This window comes from Plecotus auritus (assembly GCF_963455305.1).
Source record: "Plecotus auritus genome assembly, chromosome: 9".
Taxonomy (NCBI): domain Eukaryota; kingdom Metazoa; phylum Chordata; class Mammalia; order Chiroptera; family Vespertilionidae; genus Plecotus; species Plecotus auritus.
In genome coordinates, this window is record NC_137783.1 from 136,127,203 (window position 1) to 136,151,362 (window position 24,160).

General features: G+C 45.3%; 1 protein-coding gene across 2 annotated transcripts; it reads right to left on the reverse strand.

Moving 5' to 3' along the window:
• Positions 1-574: 574 nt before the first annotated feature.
• Positions 575-9,678, reverse strand: LRRC55 (leucine rich repeat containing 55). Of its 2 annotated transcripts, none has more exons than XM_080688217.1 (3): positions 9,366-9,678; positions 6,902-8,417; positions 575-3,038 (listed from the first exon to the last, which is right to left on the reverse strand). In XM_080688217.1, exons 2-3 carry the CDS (start codon positions 7,704-7,706, stop codon positions 2,803-2,805), a joined length of 1,041 nt encoding a protein of 346 aa, XP_080544343.1. In that variant the 5' UTR covers positions 7,707-8,417; positions 9,366-9,678; the 3' UTR covers positions 575-2,802. The 2 variants fall into 2 exon arrangements, with proteins under 2 accessions (XP_080544343.1, XP_080544342.1); XM_080688216.1 differs by having other exon boundaries at positions 6,902-8,420; positions 9,366-9,677.
• Positions 9,679-24,160: the final 14,482 nt, after the last annotated feature.

A 24,160-nucleotide genomic window follows, 5' to 3' on the forward strand; every position in this document is an offset into this window, starting at 1 on the left:
CTTCTAGCAGCCAGGGACCTTCTAAAAGCCATGTATCCTACTCATTAACAGGGACTAAGTAATTTCATTAGAAAGGACATTTGATCTCAAGGGTCATTTGGTGTCTTTTTTGGTTCTAGTTCTATGCAAAAAACAAGTACATATCTTAAAATATATTAACTATATTTTAGCAAACAAGAGTGTCTAGGAGATTATCATAGATGCATATGATGTTCTTCTATGGGAGGCTTAACTATTTGTATCAGGACTATTATTTCTACAAGAACCTTTCCAAATACCTTAGACTGTGAGATTGACTAGTGAAGGGCAGCCCCAATCCACCTGTCCTAGACATAGCGGAAGAAGAGATGGGGCACAGTTCTGCTCCAGGTGTCACAAGAGCAGGGCTCTGGCCCAGATGTTGTAAGCGAGATTCAGGACACACAAGGTTCAAGTACCCCAGGTCTAGCAAAGTTCTGGGTACTCTTTTGGTTGACTAGCTCAGGGAGCATGAGTAAGAATTCTTGGAAGATGATATGTTTCTCCTTCATTCTTTCAGACCTGCCAGGAAGATGGGATGATGCAAGCCAGCTGGAGTTGGGGGCAAGGTAGGAAGCCCCTGTTTTAATTTATATCCTGGCCAGCCTTGGCAACATGTTGGACCATACCTTAAAGTCTTCCCCTATAATGCAGAGGTTCTTACCCACAGCTTTCTGACACCCTTTATATCTCTTGCAACACAACACAGCAGGGCTTAAATAGAAGGGGTTAACACATCTTTTTCTCCTGTTTCCAAAAGGTCTTATTTTTTAGACGGCTACCATTTCTAATGCATTATTTGCACATTGCAAGGCAGGTGACTCCTATTCTGGTATTGCCTGTGCTGCTTCTAAGTTTCAGAGGCTGTGATTTGCCCTACCGTGAACATATCTAAATCTGTACAGCAGCTAGTTTTTACTGTCCTTTAAATAGCTGATCGACTAGGATGTTGATGGCTGCTGAGTCCTAGGGCCCCACTATCCAGCCTCCCAGGCATTCTCTTCCCAAGCACCTGGGGCAGTACTGGAAAGAGAGCCGAGTTGGAGTTGAGTCTCAACCTTGCCATTTAGGCAAGTCACACTCGCTCTTGAGTCTCTATTTTTTTTTTAAATCTGTAAAATAGGAGAAATGATGGTTTGCCTGCCACACAGGGTTGTGAAGAGTTAGGAAGAATGATGCCAAAGCACTTTAGGAACTGTCCAGTGCTGAACAAATGTAGAGAAAATGATGATGAAGCTGATGACACTGATAATGAAGATGATGACAATGATGATAATTGTGCTTTATACATGAAGATACCTGATTTTTGATGGCCTGATTAGACACGGTTTCCCTGACTAGAGCCACCTAACACCTTCCTTCTAGAGTTTATCTGGATAACCTTGGGTAAGACACTCAGCTTTCAGCAATGAATTCATCTGTAAAATGGGAATAATAAAAGCCACCAGGCAATGTTGCTGTGAGAACTAATATAAATGCATCAATAGATGTAATAGTGCCCAGAAGAGTGCTGGCTCTTATTAGGAGCTTCATCAGCACTACTTGACTTTGAACTTATATACTTTTGAAGGGTATTGTGATGTTTTCTTACTCGACTGGGATAGTTAAAAGAGCATAGACTTATTTTGCTCATAAGTATCACATAATCTTGACCTCTCTGGGCCTTCCTTGCCCATATGTAAAATGGGAACTATAATGCTCACCTCAGAAGATTGTTGTGTGCATTAAAGGAAATTGTGGAGAGCGTTTATCACAGTGCCCGACACTGGCAAGTGTTTGGTAATTAATAGCTCTCTCACCTTTATGCTTAAATAGTGAGTTGTTTAGAAGAAAGAGCAAATCCTCCTTCAGTCCTGTACTACCATGCTATAGGGATGCAGCCCACAGTGCACTTTCCTGGTGATATTCCTTGGCATGAGCACTGTGGCAGGAATAGTCACGACATTAGGAGTCCGAGTGCCAGGACTCATGCTGCCCATTCATGGGCCTCCTGCTTCTTTTTTCTGAAGCCAAAGCTGGAGTGAGAGGCAGAAGACAGAGGTGGGAGAAAGGGCACTGAAGGTGTCCTCAGCTTGCTACCTGGGACCTTGCCAGCAGGCTACAACTGGTGATCTAGTGTGGGGGCAGTCACTGGGAGGTGGCCTCATCTGTTAGCTGCTGGTAGGAGGCAGCCAAGGGGCTTGGCATTGGGGGTTCTCACCCTCTGGAGGCAATGGTAGACAGCTCTGAGCAATGACAGGTGGGTGTCAGAGGGAAAGTTTTGGTCCTGTGCCACTTTCCTTCTGTACACTGAGGTCCAAGGGATTGTTCACCATGGTTCTCAATGTACCACACATATTCTGGTCTCTATCATTTGTGTATGTACACTTCTTGGTCTACTTGACAAAGCAGACAGTTTTGGTGACCCAGCTCATGAGTCACCTCTACTCTTATTCTTCTCTTGAAATTTTTGAAGCACAGTTGATAACCCCTCCTCTGGGCTTCCATAGCTATGTATTCAGAATGCCAACAGATTGTCTTAAAAGGAATATTTTCTGATTCTTTCTCTTCTAGCAGAGGGAAGTGCCTTGAGGGCAGGAACTAGGTGGCTTCATCTAACACTGCCAGTTCCTAGCACAGTGCCCAGCCCACAGTAGAAGCTATTCAAAAGTAGTTTCCTGACATTGCTTGAGTTATGACAGAGGTGGCCAGGGCACCATGGGGCTAGAGTGGGCAGCCAGGGAGAGTGTCTGGTATGAACGGCAGTGGTGGTCAGCAGCATGGAGGGGATGCCAGGCACCCACATCATATCTCTTCCTCTTCACTGGCTTTGCTCCAACGATGGCAGCAGTTGGCTGTGATGCCCAGGAGGAAGTTGGTGGCCACAGATGCGATGGATACCACAAAGCCCACGAATGCGATGAAGAGGTAATCATCCAGGGTCAAGGTCAGGTGACAAGCCTTGAAGCTCTCCTCAGTGAGGGAGAAGAGTGGGGCACCCTCAACTTCAGGGGGGCCCCGGCACTCAGCCAGCTGAGAATCTGTAACACAGAACCCAGGGCAGGTGAAAGGCCTGGGGAGACAGAATGGAATGGAGAGCACCCACCCTACCCAAAAAAAGTTTAGTTTCTTTTGTGCCAAAATTGTTACTTACCTTCTTTAGTCCCCTCAACAGCCCTCAAGGCAAATATTTTTATACCCATTTTTATAGATGTGGCGATCACTGTTAGGAGAATTTAGTAACTTGTCTGAAATCCAATAGCCACTATTAATAATAGAACTGGGGCTTTTGTGGGCTACCATTGTCTCTTATATAAGCCTTCCAACTGATCTCTGGGCTTCTGCCCTTAAGCCATCTCAACACAGTGGCTGAGTGATCCATTCAAATCTGAAGTCCTGTTATGTCACTCTCTGCCTTTAATCTTCACACAGACTGAAAGCCAAGGTCCTCACCAGGGGCTGCAAGGACTTCTCCCCATTGCTTCCACTCTGCTCCTTGCTTACTCTGTTTCATCCACTCAAACTTCCTGGTAATTTTTCCACCACCCGAGCTTGTCCCCTCTTGGGTAGGGAGGGAGTGCCTTTGCATTTGTCTCCAGGTGAGGATGCTTCTTTTCTGCATCTCTGCACAGCTCAGTTCTTCATGTCCTTTGAAACTTTGCTCAAATATCACCTTATTCAACTTCCCTTATGATACTCTGTAAAAGAGTATCCCCTATGTCATCTTTCCTAGGCAATTCCTGTCTTAGCTACTCTGCCTAATTTTTCTCCATAGTGTTTACCACTGTCTGACAGCTTGTTTATTATCTATCTCCTCCACCTTGAATATAAGCATTTCCCATAGTATCCTTAGCGTCAGAACCATGTCCTGTCCTTGTAAGTGCTCATCGAATCTTTGTTAAATGAATATGGGAATAAATGATTCTGTCCAACTCTGAAGCATTGGGTCTTTCTACTACTGCATGTGGCTTTTTCAGATACACAAAGTGTAGGGTTAAGAATGTGGGCTCTGGAGCCACTGGCCTGGGTTCAAATCCCCTCTCTATCTCTCCCAAGTTGTGTAATTGAGGATAAGCCATTTAGCCCTCTGTGTCTTGGCTTCTTCATCTGTAAAATGAGGATAATAGTAATATCTACCTCATAGGGTTGTTATGAGGAGTCTATGAGTTAACATTTAAATGATATGTTCTTGGTATATAGTAAGTGTTGTGTAATGTGTGCTTTTATTATTAGCCTATTTTGGTCTTTTTGGACAGGTCAGAGGGGCCTTCTCCTTCAGTGGATTACCATTCTTTCCATCACTGATGGTCCCATCCCATCCTCCCAGGGTCACATGTACAAATGCTTGATGACTGTCAATGGTTCCATTGTACTCTGCCTTGGGAGTAAAAGTGGCATGCAAGTAGCAGTCTGCCATTCCTTTGTTCAAATTAATTAAGTTCTCACCTTGGGCAAGTTTTTTTTTTCCTTTCTGGCTTTCATGAAGAAAGTGGATACATGAAAAGGAGATAATCTAACTTATTGTCTGGGAGAGTCAATGTGAAGATGTGAAGGACTTTTCTAAATTATATGGTGCAAAATGCTTTTTACTCATTCTGTAGATTTTGGAGCCAAAGAATAAAATTGTGGATTTGTATTGACCCTTTGGGGAAATAGATGAGCATCATTCTCCTTAGAAATGGGGAGCCAGGTTCAGAAAAAGAATGCAATCTGTCCCCAACCTCAGGTTGAGATGGGTCCCTATAGGCTGTATGCAAAGTACTCCAGACCTTGCCCAGGACAAGATTGTATCTGGAGTTGACCATCGAGTGGCTCTTCTTTTGGAACTGGAAGATGCTGAACTCCCAAGTCTACTGTGTGCCTGGGTTTGGTGAGATAATACAAAGCTGCGGAGTGTGGAGACAGTGAGGGTAATTGGTGTGGACCAACCAGAGGAGGCTCCAAGGGCATGTGGGGCTGGACCCTGCAGGAGTGCAGGATGAAAGCCTGGGGCTGACAAAACTCTCTGATAAGTCAAAGGATCAGTCTTGAAGTTAAGTTATATCCCAAGGGCACCCTTATGTTTCTCCATGTTGGGATTTGTCTAAAAGTTGTGGATAGTATTTGGAATACCATGAAAAAGGGAGAAGAAGCCAAAACAGAGAGATGGCAGAGGATTGCCTATCCTACCTACACTGGTAAGTTTTTCACCCCCAAGAGGAAGTATCCTGGAGTGTGGTGTGGTACAAAGTGTGTTCTGTGGAGGAATAGGGAACCTGGGTTTCTAGCTGTGGCATACTTGTGTTCTCACTTTTGGTTTGCAGACAGTCACTTTCCCTTCTGGAGCTTGGGTCCCTCATCTGTACTGACATGAGGCCTTGGTGATGGGATCTTGGATCCCTCTCCCATTTGCTGGGAATTTGAGCTTTTTTTGAAGGGCAGTAGGGATCTCAGAGATTCCAGAAAAGAAGGAGCCCAGGTGTGGTGGAAGCTTAGCGCCTAGAGTGCCCCTTCTGTTTCTTGTGCACAGGAGAGAGGGGAGCAGATGCAGTTTGCAAAGGTTGAACGGGTTGGGGGATCGATCGCTCCACGCAGCCTCCCCCTCATGCCCCTTACCATCGCCCCATCTCAGTCCCCAGCTATTTTGGTCCCAGAGAACATCCTCCCACAGCTCTGTGGAAACATGGGAATCGTGGCCCACAGCTCCCCCAAGCTATTTTGGTCCTGGACTCCCCACTCAGTCCTCCTCTCCCTCCTACCTCATTCATCATCACTTCTGAACACACTCTGAGCCCAGGCTCTGGGACATCCCTTGGGATAGTGCCCTCAGCTATTTCTGTTATTCTACTGCAGGGGCTTTTGCCAAAGCTCAGTGCTGCCACACAGGAGAGCTGGTGATGGGGACCACCACTGAATAATTGTCTGCCTCCAGGCCAGGTTTGGACACCAGTGGGTGAGTCCAGGGCCCATCAAACCTTTATGATTCAGGATCCTTCAGTCACCAATCCACCCCTGGTTGGAATTGTCTGTTTAAATTGTCACATACTAGTTTCTCCTCTCAACTCTCCATCTCATGCTCAAATCTTGTGGAACTCTGCTGAGACCCTTTGGTCCAGAACTTAGGCCATAACTCATGCCCCGACTCTCCTGCCAGCCTAGAATGGACTCTCCAGGGTACAGCCAGAGGCAGCCAGACTACAAGGGTTGATTTCTGACTCCAACACTTAGCAGAGCTATAACTTCAGGCAAGTTGCTGAACCTCTCTGTGCCTCAGTTTCACCCTCTGTAGAGTGGGGATGGCTCATTAAGGCGAGGATGAGATGAGCTAAAATATATACTATCCTTGGAATAGAGCATGACAGTAAGTACAAAATTAATAACGTTAGCCATTTCTATCTCTGGGAGACTGCCAGCATTCAGAACACTTAGGAAGCAGTCATGAAGAGTAGAACAGGAATTTGAAGTCAATACACTTGAGCTTTATCCATGGCTCTGCTAGTTTGTAATTGAGTGATTCTGGGCTACTCTTTTCATGGCTCTAAATCTCAGTTTCTTAACCCACAAAATGGGTTGCTAAAAGTGGGACCATGCATGCCAAGTTCTTGGTCATGGTGTAAGCTCAATAAACACTGTCTATTATGAGCTCTTCTTGTTTATTGTCTGTCTGCCTCATTAGGTCATAAGTGCCACAGAGGCAAGGGCATGTCTGTTACGTTAATGAATGGGTCCCCAGCACCTAGTCTACAAAGCAAGGACTCTACAAACACTTGTGGAGCAAAAGAGCTGGGTACAGAGACAGGAGCATAAATCAGGGCACACTGTAAGGGCTCAAGATCTCTAAGTCCTCTTTTCTTTGAAGGAGTTTCTTTCAGTGAGGCCAGAACCCTCCTCTTCCCAGACCCTCAGTCCTGCCCCCCTCCCTTACCTGCGGTACAGCGCTGGATCCGGTTTCGCAGCCACTTCAGCAGGGGCTCCATGGTGCAGCCGCACACCCAGGGGTTGCCACCGATCTGTAGTGTCACCAGCCCTGGCAGGCCTTCCAGGGCCTCAAGGCTGAGGAAGGCCAGGCCCCCGTAGCTGAGGTCCAGGTCTCGGAGCTGCATCAGGCCCTGGAAGGCCTGCGGGTGCACCCTGCGCAACCATGGGTTGTGGCTCAGGTCGATGTGCACCAGGCCATGGGCTTCCTGGAACATATCGGCTGGCACGTGGCTGAGGTTGTTGTAGCTCAGATCCAGGTGTGCCAAGCGCTTGGCATGGAGGAAGAGGCCTGGGGGCAGCTCGATCAAGGAGTTGTTGTGCAAATCCAACACCCTGAGCTCCATGTAGCACGTGAGGTAGCCCGGCGGCACAGTGGCGATGCGGTTGTGGGCCAGGCTGAGGTTGCGCGTGTCCATTGGCAGGTCTGGGGGCACGGAGAATAGCCTTTGGCTGCTGCAATCCACCACCTGGTTATGGCATGTGCAAAGGACGGGGCAGCTAGTGCTTGCGTCCGAGTGCATCACCCCAGCTGCCAAGAGGAGGGAGACCAGGAGCATGGCTGGGTGGGGGGGCCCAGGCCAGGGCAGCTGGGACCAGGTGTCACCCATCTTAGGCAGCTGGCAACGGCAGTGCTGAATGGAGCCCACAGGGGCTGGGGCTGTGTCCATAGAATCAAGAGTCAGTGGCACAGGAAGGCAGCGACATCGGGGCCTAGAGCCCTGGAGGGTGGGGCTTCTGAGCAGGGGTGTCATGGCTCAAGCCTTTCCTGGGAGCCTCTGAGTGACAGAGGGCTCCCTAGGTGAGTGCCACAGGAAGTCCCCTTTGGAGTCTAGGGGGCAAGCAACCTGTTTGAGGTCCCCCAGGGTCTGCAAAGATGATCAAAACTTGAGAAAGGAAGGAGGCGAGGGTGGGGCTGGACCAGCTGCCAACAAGTCATGGAAGGGTCCCTGCAGATCTTTTGTGTCCCTTGCACCCATGACTGCTGGGAGCTTCCTTTTTGTGCTGTGTCTGAGAGGTGGGAGGGGGGAGCTAAGGACACGAAAAGGGCCTTTTAAAGGTCCCAGAATATCTAAAAGTCCCCAGCCCTGCCCCAAGTCTGGGATTGATGATCAGGATGCCAGAGCTGTGTCGGGGTCTCCAGCATTCAAGGTCTCAGAGGGGATTCTATTGGTGGCCCAGTGGACTCGAGTCCAAGGGGGTCCATGGGTAGGTGTTTTGGGCAGGGAGCCCGGAGTGAAGTGGATCTCCATGGGCCTCCCGAAAGCCCGAGTCCTCGGCCTCAGTGTCTATGGTAATCCCCGGGGAGGGGAAGAACCCAAGGGCCACCCATTGTTTGCACTGCTGAGCCTGGAAAGAGTCATGTGTCCTGAAGGTGCAGGAGGGGGCAGCTAGGAGCTCTGGCAACTTCCCAAGTTGGTGCTTCTCTTAGGCAGCTTTGTGTTCAGCGGGTGGAGGCAGAATTCCTTCTGGCAACAAGGAAAGCATTCAGGCAGAGAAACGGTGCCCTCTTCTCCCCGTGGCCCCTCTCCTAGGCTCGGTGCCCCCTCCTCCCCCGTTTGCTGCAAAGTCCTCTGTATACTGTCTGTGTCTCAGGTGTGGCCATGGTGGGCTCAGACCACAACCTCACACGGTTGTTACTTAATAACCTTGTGGGCCCCTTCCTTTGGCATCCTCCTAAGTGTCTGTCCTGCGCTGGATGCATTTTCTCATTCTCCATAGCCCCACCTCCACGAGCACCAACTACCCCACCCTTGAACAACTCTCAAAGAAAAAAGGCATGCACACTCTGGCAGATTGCAGACCTCTTTCAGAGCTCTCAGCTCTCTCTCTCTTTCTTTGTCTCTCTGTCTGTCTCTGGCGTGTGTACACACACACACACACACACACACACACACACACACACACACACACACACACGTTGTTCCACTCCTGTGACTCCAGCACATTTGCCCTGCCCTGCGCTCATGCCTCCCCAGTTTTCTCTCCAGCTTCTTTCTGTACATGCATTCCGCCCCTCCCAGTGTGTCCCCACCATCTTTCATCCCCCAGTGCACACCCCTAATCTCAGCATCCTTTCCCACAAACACTCCACTCTCCCCTTAGCGCCCCCCAGCTTGAGCCCACACCCACACTTGGCCAGGCAGAGAGACAGAGCATGATGCCACACTCGGTGGCTCACCCTGCCATCCACTCTGCAGCCAGCCTCCGAGCCCCTGGATTCTCCGGTGCCCACCTGCTGTCCTCACTTGTCCTCCCCGCATCCCCTCCTCTGACACTGCTTCTCTTCCCACTGATTCCTGCCTCAATCCCACCCACTGGGAAGTCACCCCAGCTCCCCTTGATCCAGACTCATTTTTCTGAACCCCAAAGTCTCCATCTGTACTTCCACAGGCCCCCAGGAGCCCACTTACTCTGTTCCAAGGACACAGACATCAATCTGCGGCAGACAGGGGCTCCCTCCCTCATGCTGGAATCCCTGCTTGCGGCTTCAGGAGAACAGATTGCCTCCTCGGCTAGTCTCCTCCCCCGGCCTCTCCTCCATGGCTCCTGGCTGCCGGGGCTGCATCCTTGGTGGTTTCCTGTCCTGTGGTCCCCGAGCTGGTCCCCTTCTTTTACCCGAAAAGGGAATCCGAGGGAGGATGCTGAGAAGAAAGTTCACAGAATCCGAATGCTTCTTCCAGAAACTCAGCTTGGTGCTGAGGCTGCTACTGGGGTTTGTGGCTGCCGTCAGGTCTTTCCCTCCCTTCTTTTCCCTCCCTCTCCCCCTCCTCTCTTCCTTTTTCACTCCCCTTTTTTCCTCGAGGGCCAGGTACTGACGTTTCACTGTCTCTTAGCAACTGCCTCCACATCTCTGAGCAACAGGAGCGCTGTCTATGGACCCCACCAAGATGAGACAGAAAGAAGCAGTTGTAGAATTCACAGCCACCCACAGATCCTAGGGCAAGGGGAACAAGGGGCGGGGTGGGGTGGGGGGACATTGACAGAACAGGACAGGGGCAGCGGGGAGGAGCAGGCAGGGAGAGAGGGAAAAGGGCCCAGTAGAATCTGAGATAGAGGAGAGGGAGTTTCAGGGCATCAGATCCAGAAGGGACAGTAAAGAGGGCTTGGAATGGAGAATGGGATTTAGTGGGCGGTGGAGGGCAGGTGGAGAAAATGGGGTGGGGGGGAGGCCATGAAGACATGAATAAGGATGGAAAGAAAAAAGGGAAGTGGATGTGACAAGTTGGCTCACTTGATGGAGTATAGCTATTCAGACCACGGATAACATCTGCTTCCCTGAGTTTGAATACATTTTGGTCACCAGGTAGGTGACTGGACTGGCTCAGGGCTTGTCAGGTACAACTATAGGAGGTGAAACCTTTTCTCCATTCCTTAATTGTCACTAAGTCCTGATGCCACAAGGGCTTTTGGGATGCAAAGAGTCAACTGCCAGGTCCAGGTGCCCGGAGCTATAGAGACACTCAGATCTGTCTGTAGGGCAGTGGGAGCTGCCAGAACACCTTGTGGTCCTGTTCTTTTTCTCCAGGCCCCCAGGACTGTCTGCTGACCTGCTCCTATCTCTCCAAGCTTCCAGTCCCTCCCACCCAGGCTTACTTCAGATGAGGGTGAAGTCTTTGCAGCACTTCTCGTCTTAATGACCCATTGAACAAGTCTCTAGCTGCCCTGCGTTTTGATAATCAACTTGACCAGTTGGTTTGGTCAAAGAGCTGGCTCATGTCTTTTTAAAAATAATTATTAATTGAGCACTTACTGTATGGCCGGTGCTTAGCTAGATGTTTCCCCGCCCCCCCCCCCCCCCCCAGTGTGTTCACTCAGTTGATCTGGGGCCTCTTCTATTTAAGTAATATCTTAGGTCTTTGAGGAAAATTAAAATGGAGTAACAGAAAGTGAATGTTCAGTTGTACAGATCTGAGCTTTTATAAAGTTCTCAGGATCACTGACTTCTCTTTTTTCTATATGGCCATAGAAGGTCTGCTTCTCGTTCCAATGTCCTCTCTCATATTCTGCTCATTGAATCTTTCATGTTCTACAGAGTCCAGCACACAGTAACAGGGGAGCTACGCATTAATATTAATACATTGCATTGGTTGAGGTAAATATGGTTGCCACCACCCCCCACCTTAAAGAAGGGGATGATGGCTGTTCAACTCATTGATGAGCTTAGAAATAAAATCTTAATCTTTATGCAGAAAACACAGCAACACATTAGAACAAGTAATCCAGTATAATCAAGGAAAGCAAAGTTAGCATGATACCTTTTTAATAATAAGTGAAAAATGGTAGAAAACATTATCTCAATAGAAGCTAAGAAAGGTAATAGCATATTTCTATATTTAATGTTAACTGAAGACACTTAAGAAACAAATAAAAAAGAATGGAGGTTTTCTTCCTTTGCATAATATACAGTTTATATTTACAATTAGAAAAAATAATATGACTAAAGAAAAATGTGTCAGTTTCCTTAAAAAATAGGATCTAGTCAGGAACGAACGCCTCATCATCATTGGAAATTACAGTTTCTGACCAGTAAAACTGGGATAATAATAATGGCATCAAGCTCACAAGGTTGTTTTAGATGATTAATAAAGCACTTAAAACAGTATAGAGTGAGCACTACAGATGTGTTTGCTAAATGAATAAATCAAATAAAATAAATGGCAAAGTATAAAATTGAAATAGTTATGCAGCAAGGAAAACAATTACACAAAAATGGGAACTAAAGATAGAAAAATGTCACATTTGCAGATGACTTGAATGTATTCTTGTGCACGATAAGTCTCAAAAACTTCAAAGGTCCCCAACTCAGGGGAGTCTTTGCACGTAAGTCTTCTGTAAAAGTGACGTTAAGTGGAGGCAGAAATCTTTTAGATAACTTCTTATCCATAATCATTCTATAATGATTGTTTCTCAAACTGGTGTCTCATGGTATCCTGTGTGCTGTGAGAAAAATATTCTCAAATAAGTTTGAGAAACATTGAGTTAAGCAAAATGAAACAAATTTATTTTTTGCAAGACTTCTCAAGGCTTTAATGTGTTCATGGAGACTCTCAAAGGGAAGGATGGAAGATGTATAATACCCAGCATTACCCTTATGCTGGGTGGCTGGCTACTCCTCTTAGCAAGGTGACTTTCTCCTACACAGTAGCCTTGCAAGGGGAGTGATTCAATTTTGAGTTCCAGCAAAATCTTAAATAATAATATATCATGGTCTTTTGGACTCTCTTGCAAGTTATTGAAACCGTGACCATTCAGTCATAAATGTCAAGAATTACTCTACTGGGAAAATACACCAAAATTAGTCTAAAAGAGACTACAAATGAATTGAAAAATCATTTTCATCATTATGATTTCTTGACATACATAGTAAATTAGTTGTAATAATGACAGTAAAACCTTTAAATACATAATACATGAGAATTAATTTAATCTACTACATAAGAAATTTGTTCAGGGAAAAATATGAAACCTTAGTAGGATGAAGATGCAGGAAGAAATGGAAAGCTGATCTCTCTAGTTGCTGGAAACCTTCAAAAATAAAATAATGACTCTGCTTTCCACATTATAATAATTTAATGAAGTATTTAGCAGAATGTGGTCAACTGGTAGTGAAAGCCATCTGGGAGAAAATGGAGACGATGCACAAATGATATTAATAAAGATGATGATGAAGGAAATGCTTGAAAGTAATGGCAGTAGAGTTCCCTACCTGAAAGATTAAAAAATATATTGCAAACTGAAAATCAACCAATGGCATTACTCAACATTTGTGCTTTGAAAAATGACCTATGGGATAGACTAGATTTTGAGAAAGTGATTTTCATCAGCAGAATAGAGAAAATGAAAAATGGGAAACAAAACCACAATGTTGAAAGTAATTTTAGTATAAGAAATGTATTGAGACCTTAGGACTATCCTTCATTTTTATACGTTGAAAACATTCCAAATGGTTCAAAGAACTAAACAGAGAAACAAACAATCACAAAATGCAAACCAAGAAATGGACAGAACAGCACATTTGCCCCAGCTGTGGCGAGAAGATACCTTTCTGTGTGTTGAGGACATGGAGAATGTCATTAGCACTAACATGGTTTTTGTCAAATAAACAACATTGAAAGACAGCAATGTTCCATTGAGCAAAAATGATTACAAAATCAGAGAGAAAGGAAAGAAATTCAATGGAAAAATGGATTTTAGACGTAAGTGACTTGAAATAATTCATGCAAAATATATTAAGAAATGAGAGCAGGCAAGACGGCTCTGGTGATGGTAGGGTGCTTGAGGGGTGGAGGGATTGAGCAAAAAGGAAAGAAAAAGAGAGAGAACTCATGGATATGGACAACAGTGTGGTGATTGTGGGGGGGTGTGTGTGTATGTGTGGAGGTGGAAGAGGGTACAGAGTGGGTAAATGGTGATGAAAAGAAGAGGAAATGCTATAAACCTAATTTTTATAAATTGATATAATAAATATTATATACACATTCCAGACCCTGTCCTAAGAACTAGGGTACAACCATGTTTTATATACAATGCACACCATAATATTTTTATGCTCCTACAAGCAATTTATTCTTTACATTTTGTGGTGTCATTTTATTCAGATGTTTTTTGTAAGTGTTGCCTCTCTCAGTGATATAACTAACTTCATTCTATGAAATACAGATTTTAATGAACCAAGAGGCAACAATAAGAAAAACATTATTTCTCCTGAGTGCTCTGAATATGAATTGAGAGGGCAATAAGATGTGTGTTATGGGCTTATAGAAACCACACTGCAATAACGACTGATAAAATTATCCAGTTGTTTCCAACTGATTTTATATAGCTCTTGATGGTACTGTTCTGGCCATTACCTATAGAAAATGCTCTACTTAGAAATTCCCTTGGACTCTTTCATGGTATCCTACCTCACTCTTTTCTCTAGCTGTGTAGAGAAATGTAAAAAAAAATATTGTTAATACAAGCTCATTAACTTTGAAGACCATCACCCCCTCCTCTTATCTGGCTCCCCACATATTCCTGCTTTGTGGGTGCCTGCTGGGGCTGAGTCCTTCCAAGATCTCCTCAATTTGTGATTCTGATGCTATCCAGATGCGCTTCCTGGGCCCTGGACTCCATGGCCAGACCACAGAGCAATGCTTATTACCAGCATTGGACTCTGAATCATCCCTCTGACACACACAGGGGAGTCGCCTTCTCCCAGGCATTCTTAGAATTCTGGGAAGAGGATGGTGGGAGGCAACCCAGATCCTGTCCTGAATTTCCTGGAAAAGGAGAGCAGCAGTGTCTAAGGAAAAAAAGATGAGAGGAAGGGACTGGGAAAGGCTGCAGACTTTTTCCCCAGACTCTATAAGACCTACTTTTAGGATGATGCCCAATAAGTCTCCCCAAGCGAGGTTTTGCCTGGAAATACCCTGAAGTTGCAATGAGGTCATGAACACCTTTGTGACCTATGCCCTCTTGCTCTGTCTCACCTGTCCACATGGATAAAGGTGCAATATCTATCTCTTGTGTCTGGAGTGGTTTATTCCTGCCCATGCCAGCGAGGCCACCATTGATGATTTCTCTGTTTCCTCACAATTTTCAACCTTGCCCAGGGGCTGCAGGATTAGAGCCAGAGGAACTTGGCAAAGTTGTTTTCTGGCTCTGCCCTGGGGATGGCAATGCATAGCTAGCATTTATTGAGCATCTACTTTGTACAGGAACTAGCATAGTGCCATGTGGGTTGTCTTATCAAGTTTTTATGGCATCCCCAAGAGGAGGGTTCTTTTTTTAAAAAAAAATTACAATTAAATAATTTACGAAGATAACACAGTTAGTAGGTAGAATAACTTAAGATCGTCACTCATTAAATGCTTACTTTATGTTTAGTGCTTTATATATGACATCTTTTAAAAACCCTGAAATAATTTGAAATGTAAGTATGATAGCCCCATCTTTTACATAGGAAAATTAAGGAGCAGAGAAATTAAGTAACTTGCCTAAACTCCCACAACTTGTAAATGGCAGGAAGAACTTCAACTTGGTTATTCTCCTTCCAAAGCTCAAGCCAACTCTGTCTTTATGAACCTCAGTCTTCTCTCTCTGTTAAATGGGGATAGTAATTATCTTGTTTACCAAACAGGCTTAAAGCAGGACATGCCTGTGGAATCTGTAGAGTGGAACAGAGGCTCGTCATTCTGGTGAGTGGCTGTGAGGGGATGTGCCTTCCCAGGCACACTTACCCTCAGCCAGGTCTGCTTCAGGCCTGGGAACACAGAGTCAGGGAGAAGCTTGGGCAGCCACAGTGTCTCTTACATCTATTACAGGAATGGCCTTGTCAAATTGGGTTGGGTTTCCTTGAATATTCTAGTGAAATTGGCATTAGAGAAATATACACTGAACATAGCAGCCACTGGAAGTTTGATTAAGGGGAAGGGATTGCCCAGTCCACCTGTGGCCAGGTAGGAGTGATTCTGTGGCCTCCGCAGGTAGTTTCTGGTGGAGAGGGTGAAGCACAAGACCTAGGGCCAGCAGCAGGGGGCCCAACTCCCCATATGCTCCTTGTCAGCTGTGTGAGTAGGGGTTAGTCTCCCAACCCCTCTGAGTCTTGGTATCCCTTTGTGCAAATGGAAAAAGCTGCTTCCTTGCTCAGTGAATTGCTAAGGGCATTTCATAAACTATTGAACACTCTCTATATATGATGTTAATCTTCCCTTCTTTGGGTAATAAACAAGAGAGGCTGGGACTGCCTCACTTGACAGATTTGTAGGTTTGGCTCCAAGAGCTCATGAATGTGCCCTGGGATGTTCAAGTTTTACAGATCAGAGGAGCAAAGGATGAAAGAAATACAGGTTGCTTTACTCTATTTCCATGAAAACAAACAGTCATTTGTTCACTCACCTAATGGCTGAATTTTCCAGAACTTCTACATGACTGGTCCTGGGTTTTGCATTGCTGGGGTGTGTATGTATGTGTGTGTGTGATGGGGAGACAGGCGTGGGGAAGAAAACTCGTTGGTCTTCCATGATAGAAATTTAACGTTTTAGATGAAGAAACAAGACTACCACCAACCCAGAATAATTAGACATGGAATTTAACTCAGCGCTGGCTGAGAAATGGAAGTCCTGAGAAGGGAAATGGATGGAGGGATGAGAGTAATCAGATAAAGCTTCTGGGCAGCAGGGCTTGAGATGGGCTGAGAGGAGCAGGGAAAGTAGTAGTGGCTGCAGTGACATTCTACCTCCATCCATGTTGTGGGGACATTGCTATCATCCCACTGCTAAAAAGTCCAGAGGGCTGACTCTATCCCAGGTACAGAGCCAAATCCTTGATGTCATTAAAACCTCCCAACTCTTTGATTTTGACACCATCATACGCCCATTTTTACAGATGAGAAAACAGGCAGGTGCAGTAAAGTGTCCAGGTCCCATCCCTAACTCTGGTATATCTAGTAAATTCAGAGCCTGTGACCCAATGTGGAGGGCCTGATGGGGCTGCATGAAATACTGTTTGTTGTCCATCCAGATGGAAAGGTGAGGCCAGTGGAAAGAATGTTGGGTCCTGTTAGGAGCAGTAAAGAAGGAATTTCTTTCTTACTCATTCTTTTGTTTCTCTCTATTTCCAGGAGAGACATCTGGGGCTAAGGTATTTCTACCTGGGAGGACCCTGTGGCACAGAAAGTGGAAAGGGGGCTGGATGCTTTGGGCTTGACTCAGGCTCTGAATCCAGAAGACAGAGTGGGACTTAAGCCTGCATTGTGTAGCCCTCAGTACAGCACATGAGGTAACGGGAGAGGGGGCTGTAACAAGAATCCATACCTGCAGCCATAGCATGGCCCTTATTGGAGGGATGGGGTGCATAGAGGTAAAGCTCAACTGGCCCCATGAAGTGGAAGATTGATAATCCCAAGAATGAGAATCGGATAAGCTCCTGATCTTAGGCAGCCCAGGTGAAGGAGTCCTGAACTGAGAAATCAGGCAATGCTCAACTCTCCATCAAATTTGCTGTAGGACCTTGAGGCAAGTCACATTCCCTCTTTGGGTCTCAGTTTCTTTATCTAGGAAAATGGGACATTTGGACCAGATAAGTTCTGAGTAGATTGGGGTGACTGTAGAGTTCTAATAAGGACAATGACTAAGCATTTATCATGATGTGAGGTATAGTTAATCATTCTTTTCTGTAAGAAGCTGATTCCCTTTGGCCTGACTGCTTGGCTCTGAAGTCTCAGGTCTCAGACTCTACATCAATAAGGAGCTGGAGAGAGGGTGAGGGCCTCTCCCCTACCCCGGTTAAGTGGAGACCGCGAGGGCCAGGGTAATGAAGCAGCCACGGCTTGCATCCCAGAATAGCTGCAGTCCTCCTGGCATCTGCCATCCTGGCTGCAAACTCTCATCCCATTGGCTCCTCCCTATCTCTGCCGTCTGGCTGGCACTGCTTTCCAGGTTCTTGTGGCACCCACTAAGCAACCCTCCTTGTGTGCTATACCATGCTGGCTTCTTCCTGCAAGCCAATGGGATAACAATAGCAACTCTTGCCTGGTTCTTTAGATTCTGTCTTACTTCACGTCCCTGATGGATGAGGACAGAAGGAGGAGCTTAGGACAGTGAAAAGAGGACTAGAGGTGGTGCCAGGGGTATTGAGTTCTTGCCATGTGCCTGGACACAACCGAAACATCTCTTTTGGCTTCAATATCTTCACTTGTAAAATGAGGAGAATCAGGCTAGTGTTTCACTGCTCTTCAGCAGGGTGCCTCTCTCACTGTTCATAGCTGGGGTCCTGTTATGGACTGTATGTCTGTGTCCTCCCTAGATTCATATGTTGCAATTATAACCCCCATTATGATGGTATTTAGAGGTGTGGCTTTGGGAGGTAATTAAGTCATGAAGGATAGAACTATCATGATCAGGATTAGTGCCCTGATAAGAAGAGGCCAGAGAGCTGGCTAGCTTTCTTCCTGCCATGTAAGGATGCAATGAGACGTTATCAGTCTGCAAGCCAGAACCCAACCATGCTGGCACCTTGATCTCAGACTTCCAGCCTCCAGAACTGTGAGAAATAAATTTCTTTTGTTTATAAGCCACCTAGCCTATGGAATCTTGTTATAACAACCAAAAAATAACAGGCCCATTCTGCTTGGCCAGTGCCCATGTCATGCTGGTTGTTCAATATTTTCAATATCACCCTGAAGGTAATATGCCTGGCCAATTGCATAGAACTGACATGAAGATTCAGTGGAGTAAAGGATGGGAGAAAGTACTTTGGGAACTGTGTGATACCACAATCACATGTCTGACACCTGTCTGCCCGGTGTCCATTTGTCTTTTCTGTCTGGGAGTGTAAAATCTGTTGCACCATGATTTTACACTCACCTGTTCTTAACTGTATGGTTCATATGGAGCTTGCTCTACTCCTAGCTCCAAGTATGCATGTGCTCAGGTTTGGACAGGTGAGTATTTCTTCCTCTGGTCACAATGACAGGTTGGGGGATGAACAAAAGCACGAAGACTTCATCAGAGCCAAACTTGGGGCCAGATCCAGACCTGATCAATAAGAACACACATCCTGCCCTGCCCAGTTTGGCTCAGTGGTTAGAGGGCTGGCCTTCAGACTCAAGGGTTGTGGGTTCTATTCTGGTCAAGGACATGTACCTCAGTTGCAGGCTTGGTCCCTGGCCCTGGTCGGGATTGTGCAGGAGGCAACCAGTTGGTATGTCTCTCTCACATAGATGTTTCTCTCTCTGTGTGTCTCCCTCTCCCTTGCAGTCTTCTAAAAAATCAATGGAAAAAATATTCTTGAATGAGGATTAATAACAACAGAGAGAGAGAGAGAGAGAGAGAGAGAGAGAGAGAGAGAGAGAAAGATATATATATAGAGAGAGTGCGCACACATCCTTTTGCTGTGGTCATGGCTTATTGGCATGTGACCCAAACTAGACAAATCAGATTATTTCTCTGAGATTATTCTCACTGGGATAAGCTTGAAGGATGTAACTCATGACTGCTCCTTCATGTAGAGAAAGAAAAGGATGGAGCCAAGTAGAACATACAAATATGAATGACGAAGAGGAGAGAGCAGAGAGTTTTGGTGACATAAATCCTGGCTTCCTCTGGTCCCTAATGTCCTGTTTCCTACAGTTCTTCCTCAAAGCCGAGTAAAGCAGTGGCAGGGCATGGGGACACTTTTACAGTTTTACTTTGTTGACCAGAGGAGGCTTTTCTGAGGAGGTTCAATGTGATCTCTTATCTGAATAGAGTAAAGGAGTGGGCCCAGTAAATACCAAGAAGAGAATTCCAGGCAGAGGGAATAGAAAGTGCAGGGCACCTGAGGCGGGAGGGCACTAGTGTCTTCAAGGCACAAGTAGGCCAAGTGTGTCTGGAGTTGAGTGAGAAAGTAATAACATTCTGGGATCTCTCTCACCGAGGGTCTATCGTGAACCACTGCTTCTACAGGGATCCAGAGAAGGGAAGGCTTCCTTGTGGTTAGAGTAGACAGAAATGCTTCAAGGGAAAGGACTTCTTTCATGACAATTGCTGAGGTGCGACATTCCATGAACACATGCCAATTTCTTCCCCCGTGTGTTTGTTCCTTTTTTCATTCAACAAGAATTTATTGAGTATGTGATATCTGCCAAGGAATGCAGACAACACTGAATGCACAATGATGAATCAGTTACGGTTTCTGCTTTCAAGGATCTCAGTCTGAGTGAGTGTGGAGGAGGCAACCATGTAAACAGACAATTAGAGAGAAACATGGCAGGTGCTGAAGCCAAGGTAGGAACACGGTGCCGCTGGGGGATCCAGGAGGAGAGGGAAGGTTTTACCTAGAAGAGTCAGTGTGCTGTGTATAGAGGAGTTAACCTCTCTTCTGGTCACTGACAAGTAAGGGAAGTTTGACCAGTAGAGAGCAGCTGGGAGGGACAGCATGTGCTAATAGTATGCACTCATATCTCATGTAGCAGTATATTTGCCAATACATCTCCTAGGGCAAGGGGAACAAATAAAAAGCAACAAACACATGGGACTATATGAAAGTAAAAAGCTTCTGTATGGCAAAAGAAATCATCATCAAAATGAAAAGGGAACCCACTGTATGAGAGAATATATTTGCCAGTGATACAGCTGATAAGGGGGTTAATCCAAAATATATAAAGAACTTATACAACTTAACACTAGGAAGACAAACAATCCATTAAAAAATGGACAAAGGACTGGAATAGGTAATTCTCCAAAGAGGACATAGAGAAGGTCAATAGGCATATGAAAAAATGCTCAACATCACTAATCATCAGAAAGATGCAAATTAAAACTAAATGAGGTGTCACCTTGCACCTGCCAGAATAGCTAACATCAATAAGTCAACAAACAATAAATGCTGGTGAGGACGTGGAGAAAAGAGAACCCACATACACTGCTGGTGGGAGTGTACTAGTATACTGGTGCAGCCACTGTAGAAAACAGTATGGAGTTTTCTCAAAACATTAAAAATGGAACTGCCTTTTGGCCCAGTGATCCCACATGTGGGAATATATCCTAAGATTCCTGAAACATCAATCAGAAAGAATATATGCTCTTCTATATATGCACCCTTATGTTCATTGCAATGTTATTTGCAATAGTTAAGATCTGGAAACAGCCCGTGACCATCAGTAGGTGAGTGGATAAAAAGCTGTGGTACATTTACACAATGGAATACTATGCAGCTGTAAAAAAGAAGGAACTTTTACCCTTTGTGACAGCAGGGATGGACCCAGAGATTATTATGCTGAGCAAAATAAGGCAGCCAGAGAAAGAAAAATGTCACATGATCTCACTTATATGTAGAATCTAATGAATAAAATAAACTGAGGAACAAAATAGGTCCAGAGGCATGGATACATGGAACAGACTGATCGTTCTCAGAGGAGGTGGGTGTGGGGGCGACACTGGAAGAGATTAACCAGAGAACATATATGCATAGCCCAAGGACACACATAATAATGTGGTGAAGACCTGAGGGGGGTGGGACTGGGTGGAGGGGGCAAAGGGAGGAAATGGGTGGCATCTGTAATAATGTCAACAACAACAAAAAGAGTATGCACTCATGGGAAAGGATGAAATTAGAAAAGGGCGAACACTCAGAGCACAGAGTTTTAGGACTGGAAAGTTTGTGAATATGGTAGGAGGGGGTGAGGTGAACTCAGTCTGCGTTGGGTGTTTAGACTTCATTCTGTTGATTTGGAGAATCCCTGGAGACTTTTAAGTAAGGGAGTAAACAGATTAGATTGTTTGATGGGAAATTATATGGTATGATAGGATACAGTATGATGTAATATAACATGAAAATAATGGAAAATGGTCTGAAGAGTAAACAGTTGTTTGGGTTGAGACAGGGTCACAATCTCTAATGGGGCCAGTTGATGACAAATGAGAACAAGGAGGTCAGCAGGTTGTGTGGACCCTGCCCTGTCTCAAGAGGGTAGCTGCTACTTAACACACTGAATTGTTGCCCCAGTGGGGACTCAGTAGCTCCCAGAGCTACTGAGATTTCTGAGAGCAGCTGGGAATCCAGATCCTTATGTAAAATCTCACCATTTTTAAATGTTGGCAACTAATTTCGATTCACAAAATGCAGTGTGGGCCAAATATAACACATCTGTCAGCCTGATCTGTCTGCGGGCTGCTGGTTTACAACTTCTGGGTTGAGAAAAGAGTTTTCTTTTTCTTTGTAAAGAGATCAAAATACTTTCGGATGCAATGATTCATGCCTGGAATGACCTTCTTTTATCTTATTCTAGCAAATTCTTAATCATTACTTATGACTCAGTTCAATTGTCCTCTGTGATGCTTTCTCTATGACCCCTTCCTCCCTGCCACACACCCTCCGGGCATCTCCCAAACCCCCCAAGCAGTTAACATGTCTTGGTGCTGCTTCACTGCATCTTTTACATGCCCTGATACCTGAAACAAGCAAGCAAACAAACAAACAAGCAAACAAATGCTGTGGAGCAGGAGAGAAGCCAGGGCTAGAATACAGACAAGTTGCTTAATGGATGGAATCACAACTTGAAGGAGAAAGGAATAAAGCTCATAATATAGGTCCTCAGAAACCTGGAAGGACCTAGCCTGGGATGGGAAGAAGCAGACCAGATCTGAACAGAAAGATGAGCTGCTGGAGAACAAGTTGGACTATGTGGACTTAGAAAGCTCAGCACCGTGAGGCACCGTGAGTTTCCGTAGGACTTGACTCTTAAGCAGGGGTAGGTTCCTATCTTGAGTCTGTCTTTAGTTACCACAATCCTGAGACCCTGAAGACTGACCTGGGAATTTCCTGTGAAAGGACTTAAGATATGAGGCAGAGTGGACATCTGCTGTTTTGCTGTCTAACTTCCTTTCATCTTTTTCTCGGTGTCTCTAGGAATCTATCCTTCCCCTACTTTTGGTTTGTGTGCTTCTTGCTTGAGAGTTGAGCATGTGACTCAGACAAGGCTCCTCAAGGCTCCTCACTCCCTGGACACAGTGGTCAGTGAAGGGATGGTCGCATAACCTGAGTAGGGTCAGAGAAAATCAGGTTCAGGACTTTCCTTGAGTCACTGAGAGAGGCATTCACTCTTTCCTGCTGGATTTGAACCTGGGAGGTTATAGGTTGAGAGCAATCATCAGCCACCATGAAGAGCCTAAGAAGAAATCCAACATGGAGAAGAGACAGCTGATGAAAAGAGATTTTGGTACAGATGGGATCAAACCATAACTAAAGCTATTGTGGTCGGTACATTTTCCTTCCTTAAACCAGTTTGAGTTAGGTTTTCTTTTGTCACTTGCAACCAAAAGGTGGTTCTCCAACCTCAATGTGAGTCATGAAGAATGAGACCTTCGGTGAACAGTGCTTTGCAGCTTGCAAAGCATTTCTACATTCATTGCCTTATCTGAATCTTCCAGCTTTCCGGGGAAGTAGGTAAAGCAGAATTATTATTCCAATACCACAGAGAAGGCAGTCGAGTCTTAACAGGGTTAGCATCCACAGTCAGAGGGCAAAGAATGCCAGGATGGAAATCTGTTATTTTGAGCTTCTGTGAACTGCTAAATATCATAGTAAATTAGACTCCAATAATGCCCAACTAAATTACACTAAGCACCCCTGGAAATAGCCTCTCAGAGTTATAATTCATGCTGGGTAATTACAAAATAACTTTCTTCTCATTATTTTCCTACTTACAGACCTCCCAGGGAAGGGCTGGTGATAAATGTCAGGATTGGGACAATTTAAGTATTACTTGGATGTCTGGTTAAAGCATTAAAAAAAAAATCATAGTCTGTCTGCTTTTAACTTCTGCTCAATAATCAGTGAATTGGAGCCCCTCCATTTCATGTGCTCCACACAAATCAAATGATCTTGTAAAGAAATTGTGGAGAGCCTTTCTTATGCTAGCTCATCTTTCTGGAATGATCTCTCCCCATTTGCACACCTGGCTCTCACTCACTTTCAAGTTTTAGCATCAACGTCACTAGCTCAGAGTGCTCTTTATAAAAAGTAGATTTTTTTTCTTCCCTCAACCCTTGATTTTGTCTATGTTGGGCCATGTTTTATTCTTTATTCTATTTTTGACAATTTTTAATTGTTAAAAATTTCCTTTAATTTTTTTTTTAATTTTGCAATAGAATGTCCAACAGGATGTGTTTTACTTCTCCAGATCCATCATCGACTCCAGTGCCTGGCATGTTACAAATACGGAATATTTGTTGATGGAATAAACCAGTGCACGAGTGGCTTACTCAGGAGCATCCAAGAAAAGCTGGCCTGCGAGCCATGGGAAGCTCGGGGCAGGGAGGGCTCTAGGTTAGAGGTTCTAGCTTAGTGGGAAGCATCAGTGAGACTGGGGTGGAGGGAGATGAGTCCTTAAAGGATAAACCCTCTAGGGAATGCAATATTCAAGGGGAGAAGCAATGTCAAAGGACCAAGCCCTAGGGCGTGGGATGGGAATGAGAAGCAGGGAAGGAGACAGGGCTGGCTGGCCAGCAGAAGAGCACTGGGCAGAAACCATGCCCTGGAAGCCGGGGTAGGAGGGAGCTCAGGAAGAGGAGAACTCAACACCAGTGTTCCAAACCTCCACTCGTGCCAGAGCATCTGATTCACACATGACTTACTTTTTCAATTATTTTTACCCTGAATGTAGCAGTTGGCAGGTTTCAAGTGGCAGTGTGATTTTATTTGCCGCCTGTGATTCCCACCTCTCCAGGTTAACAGGCATGAC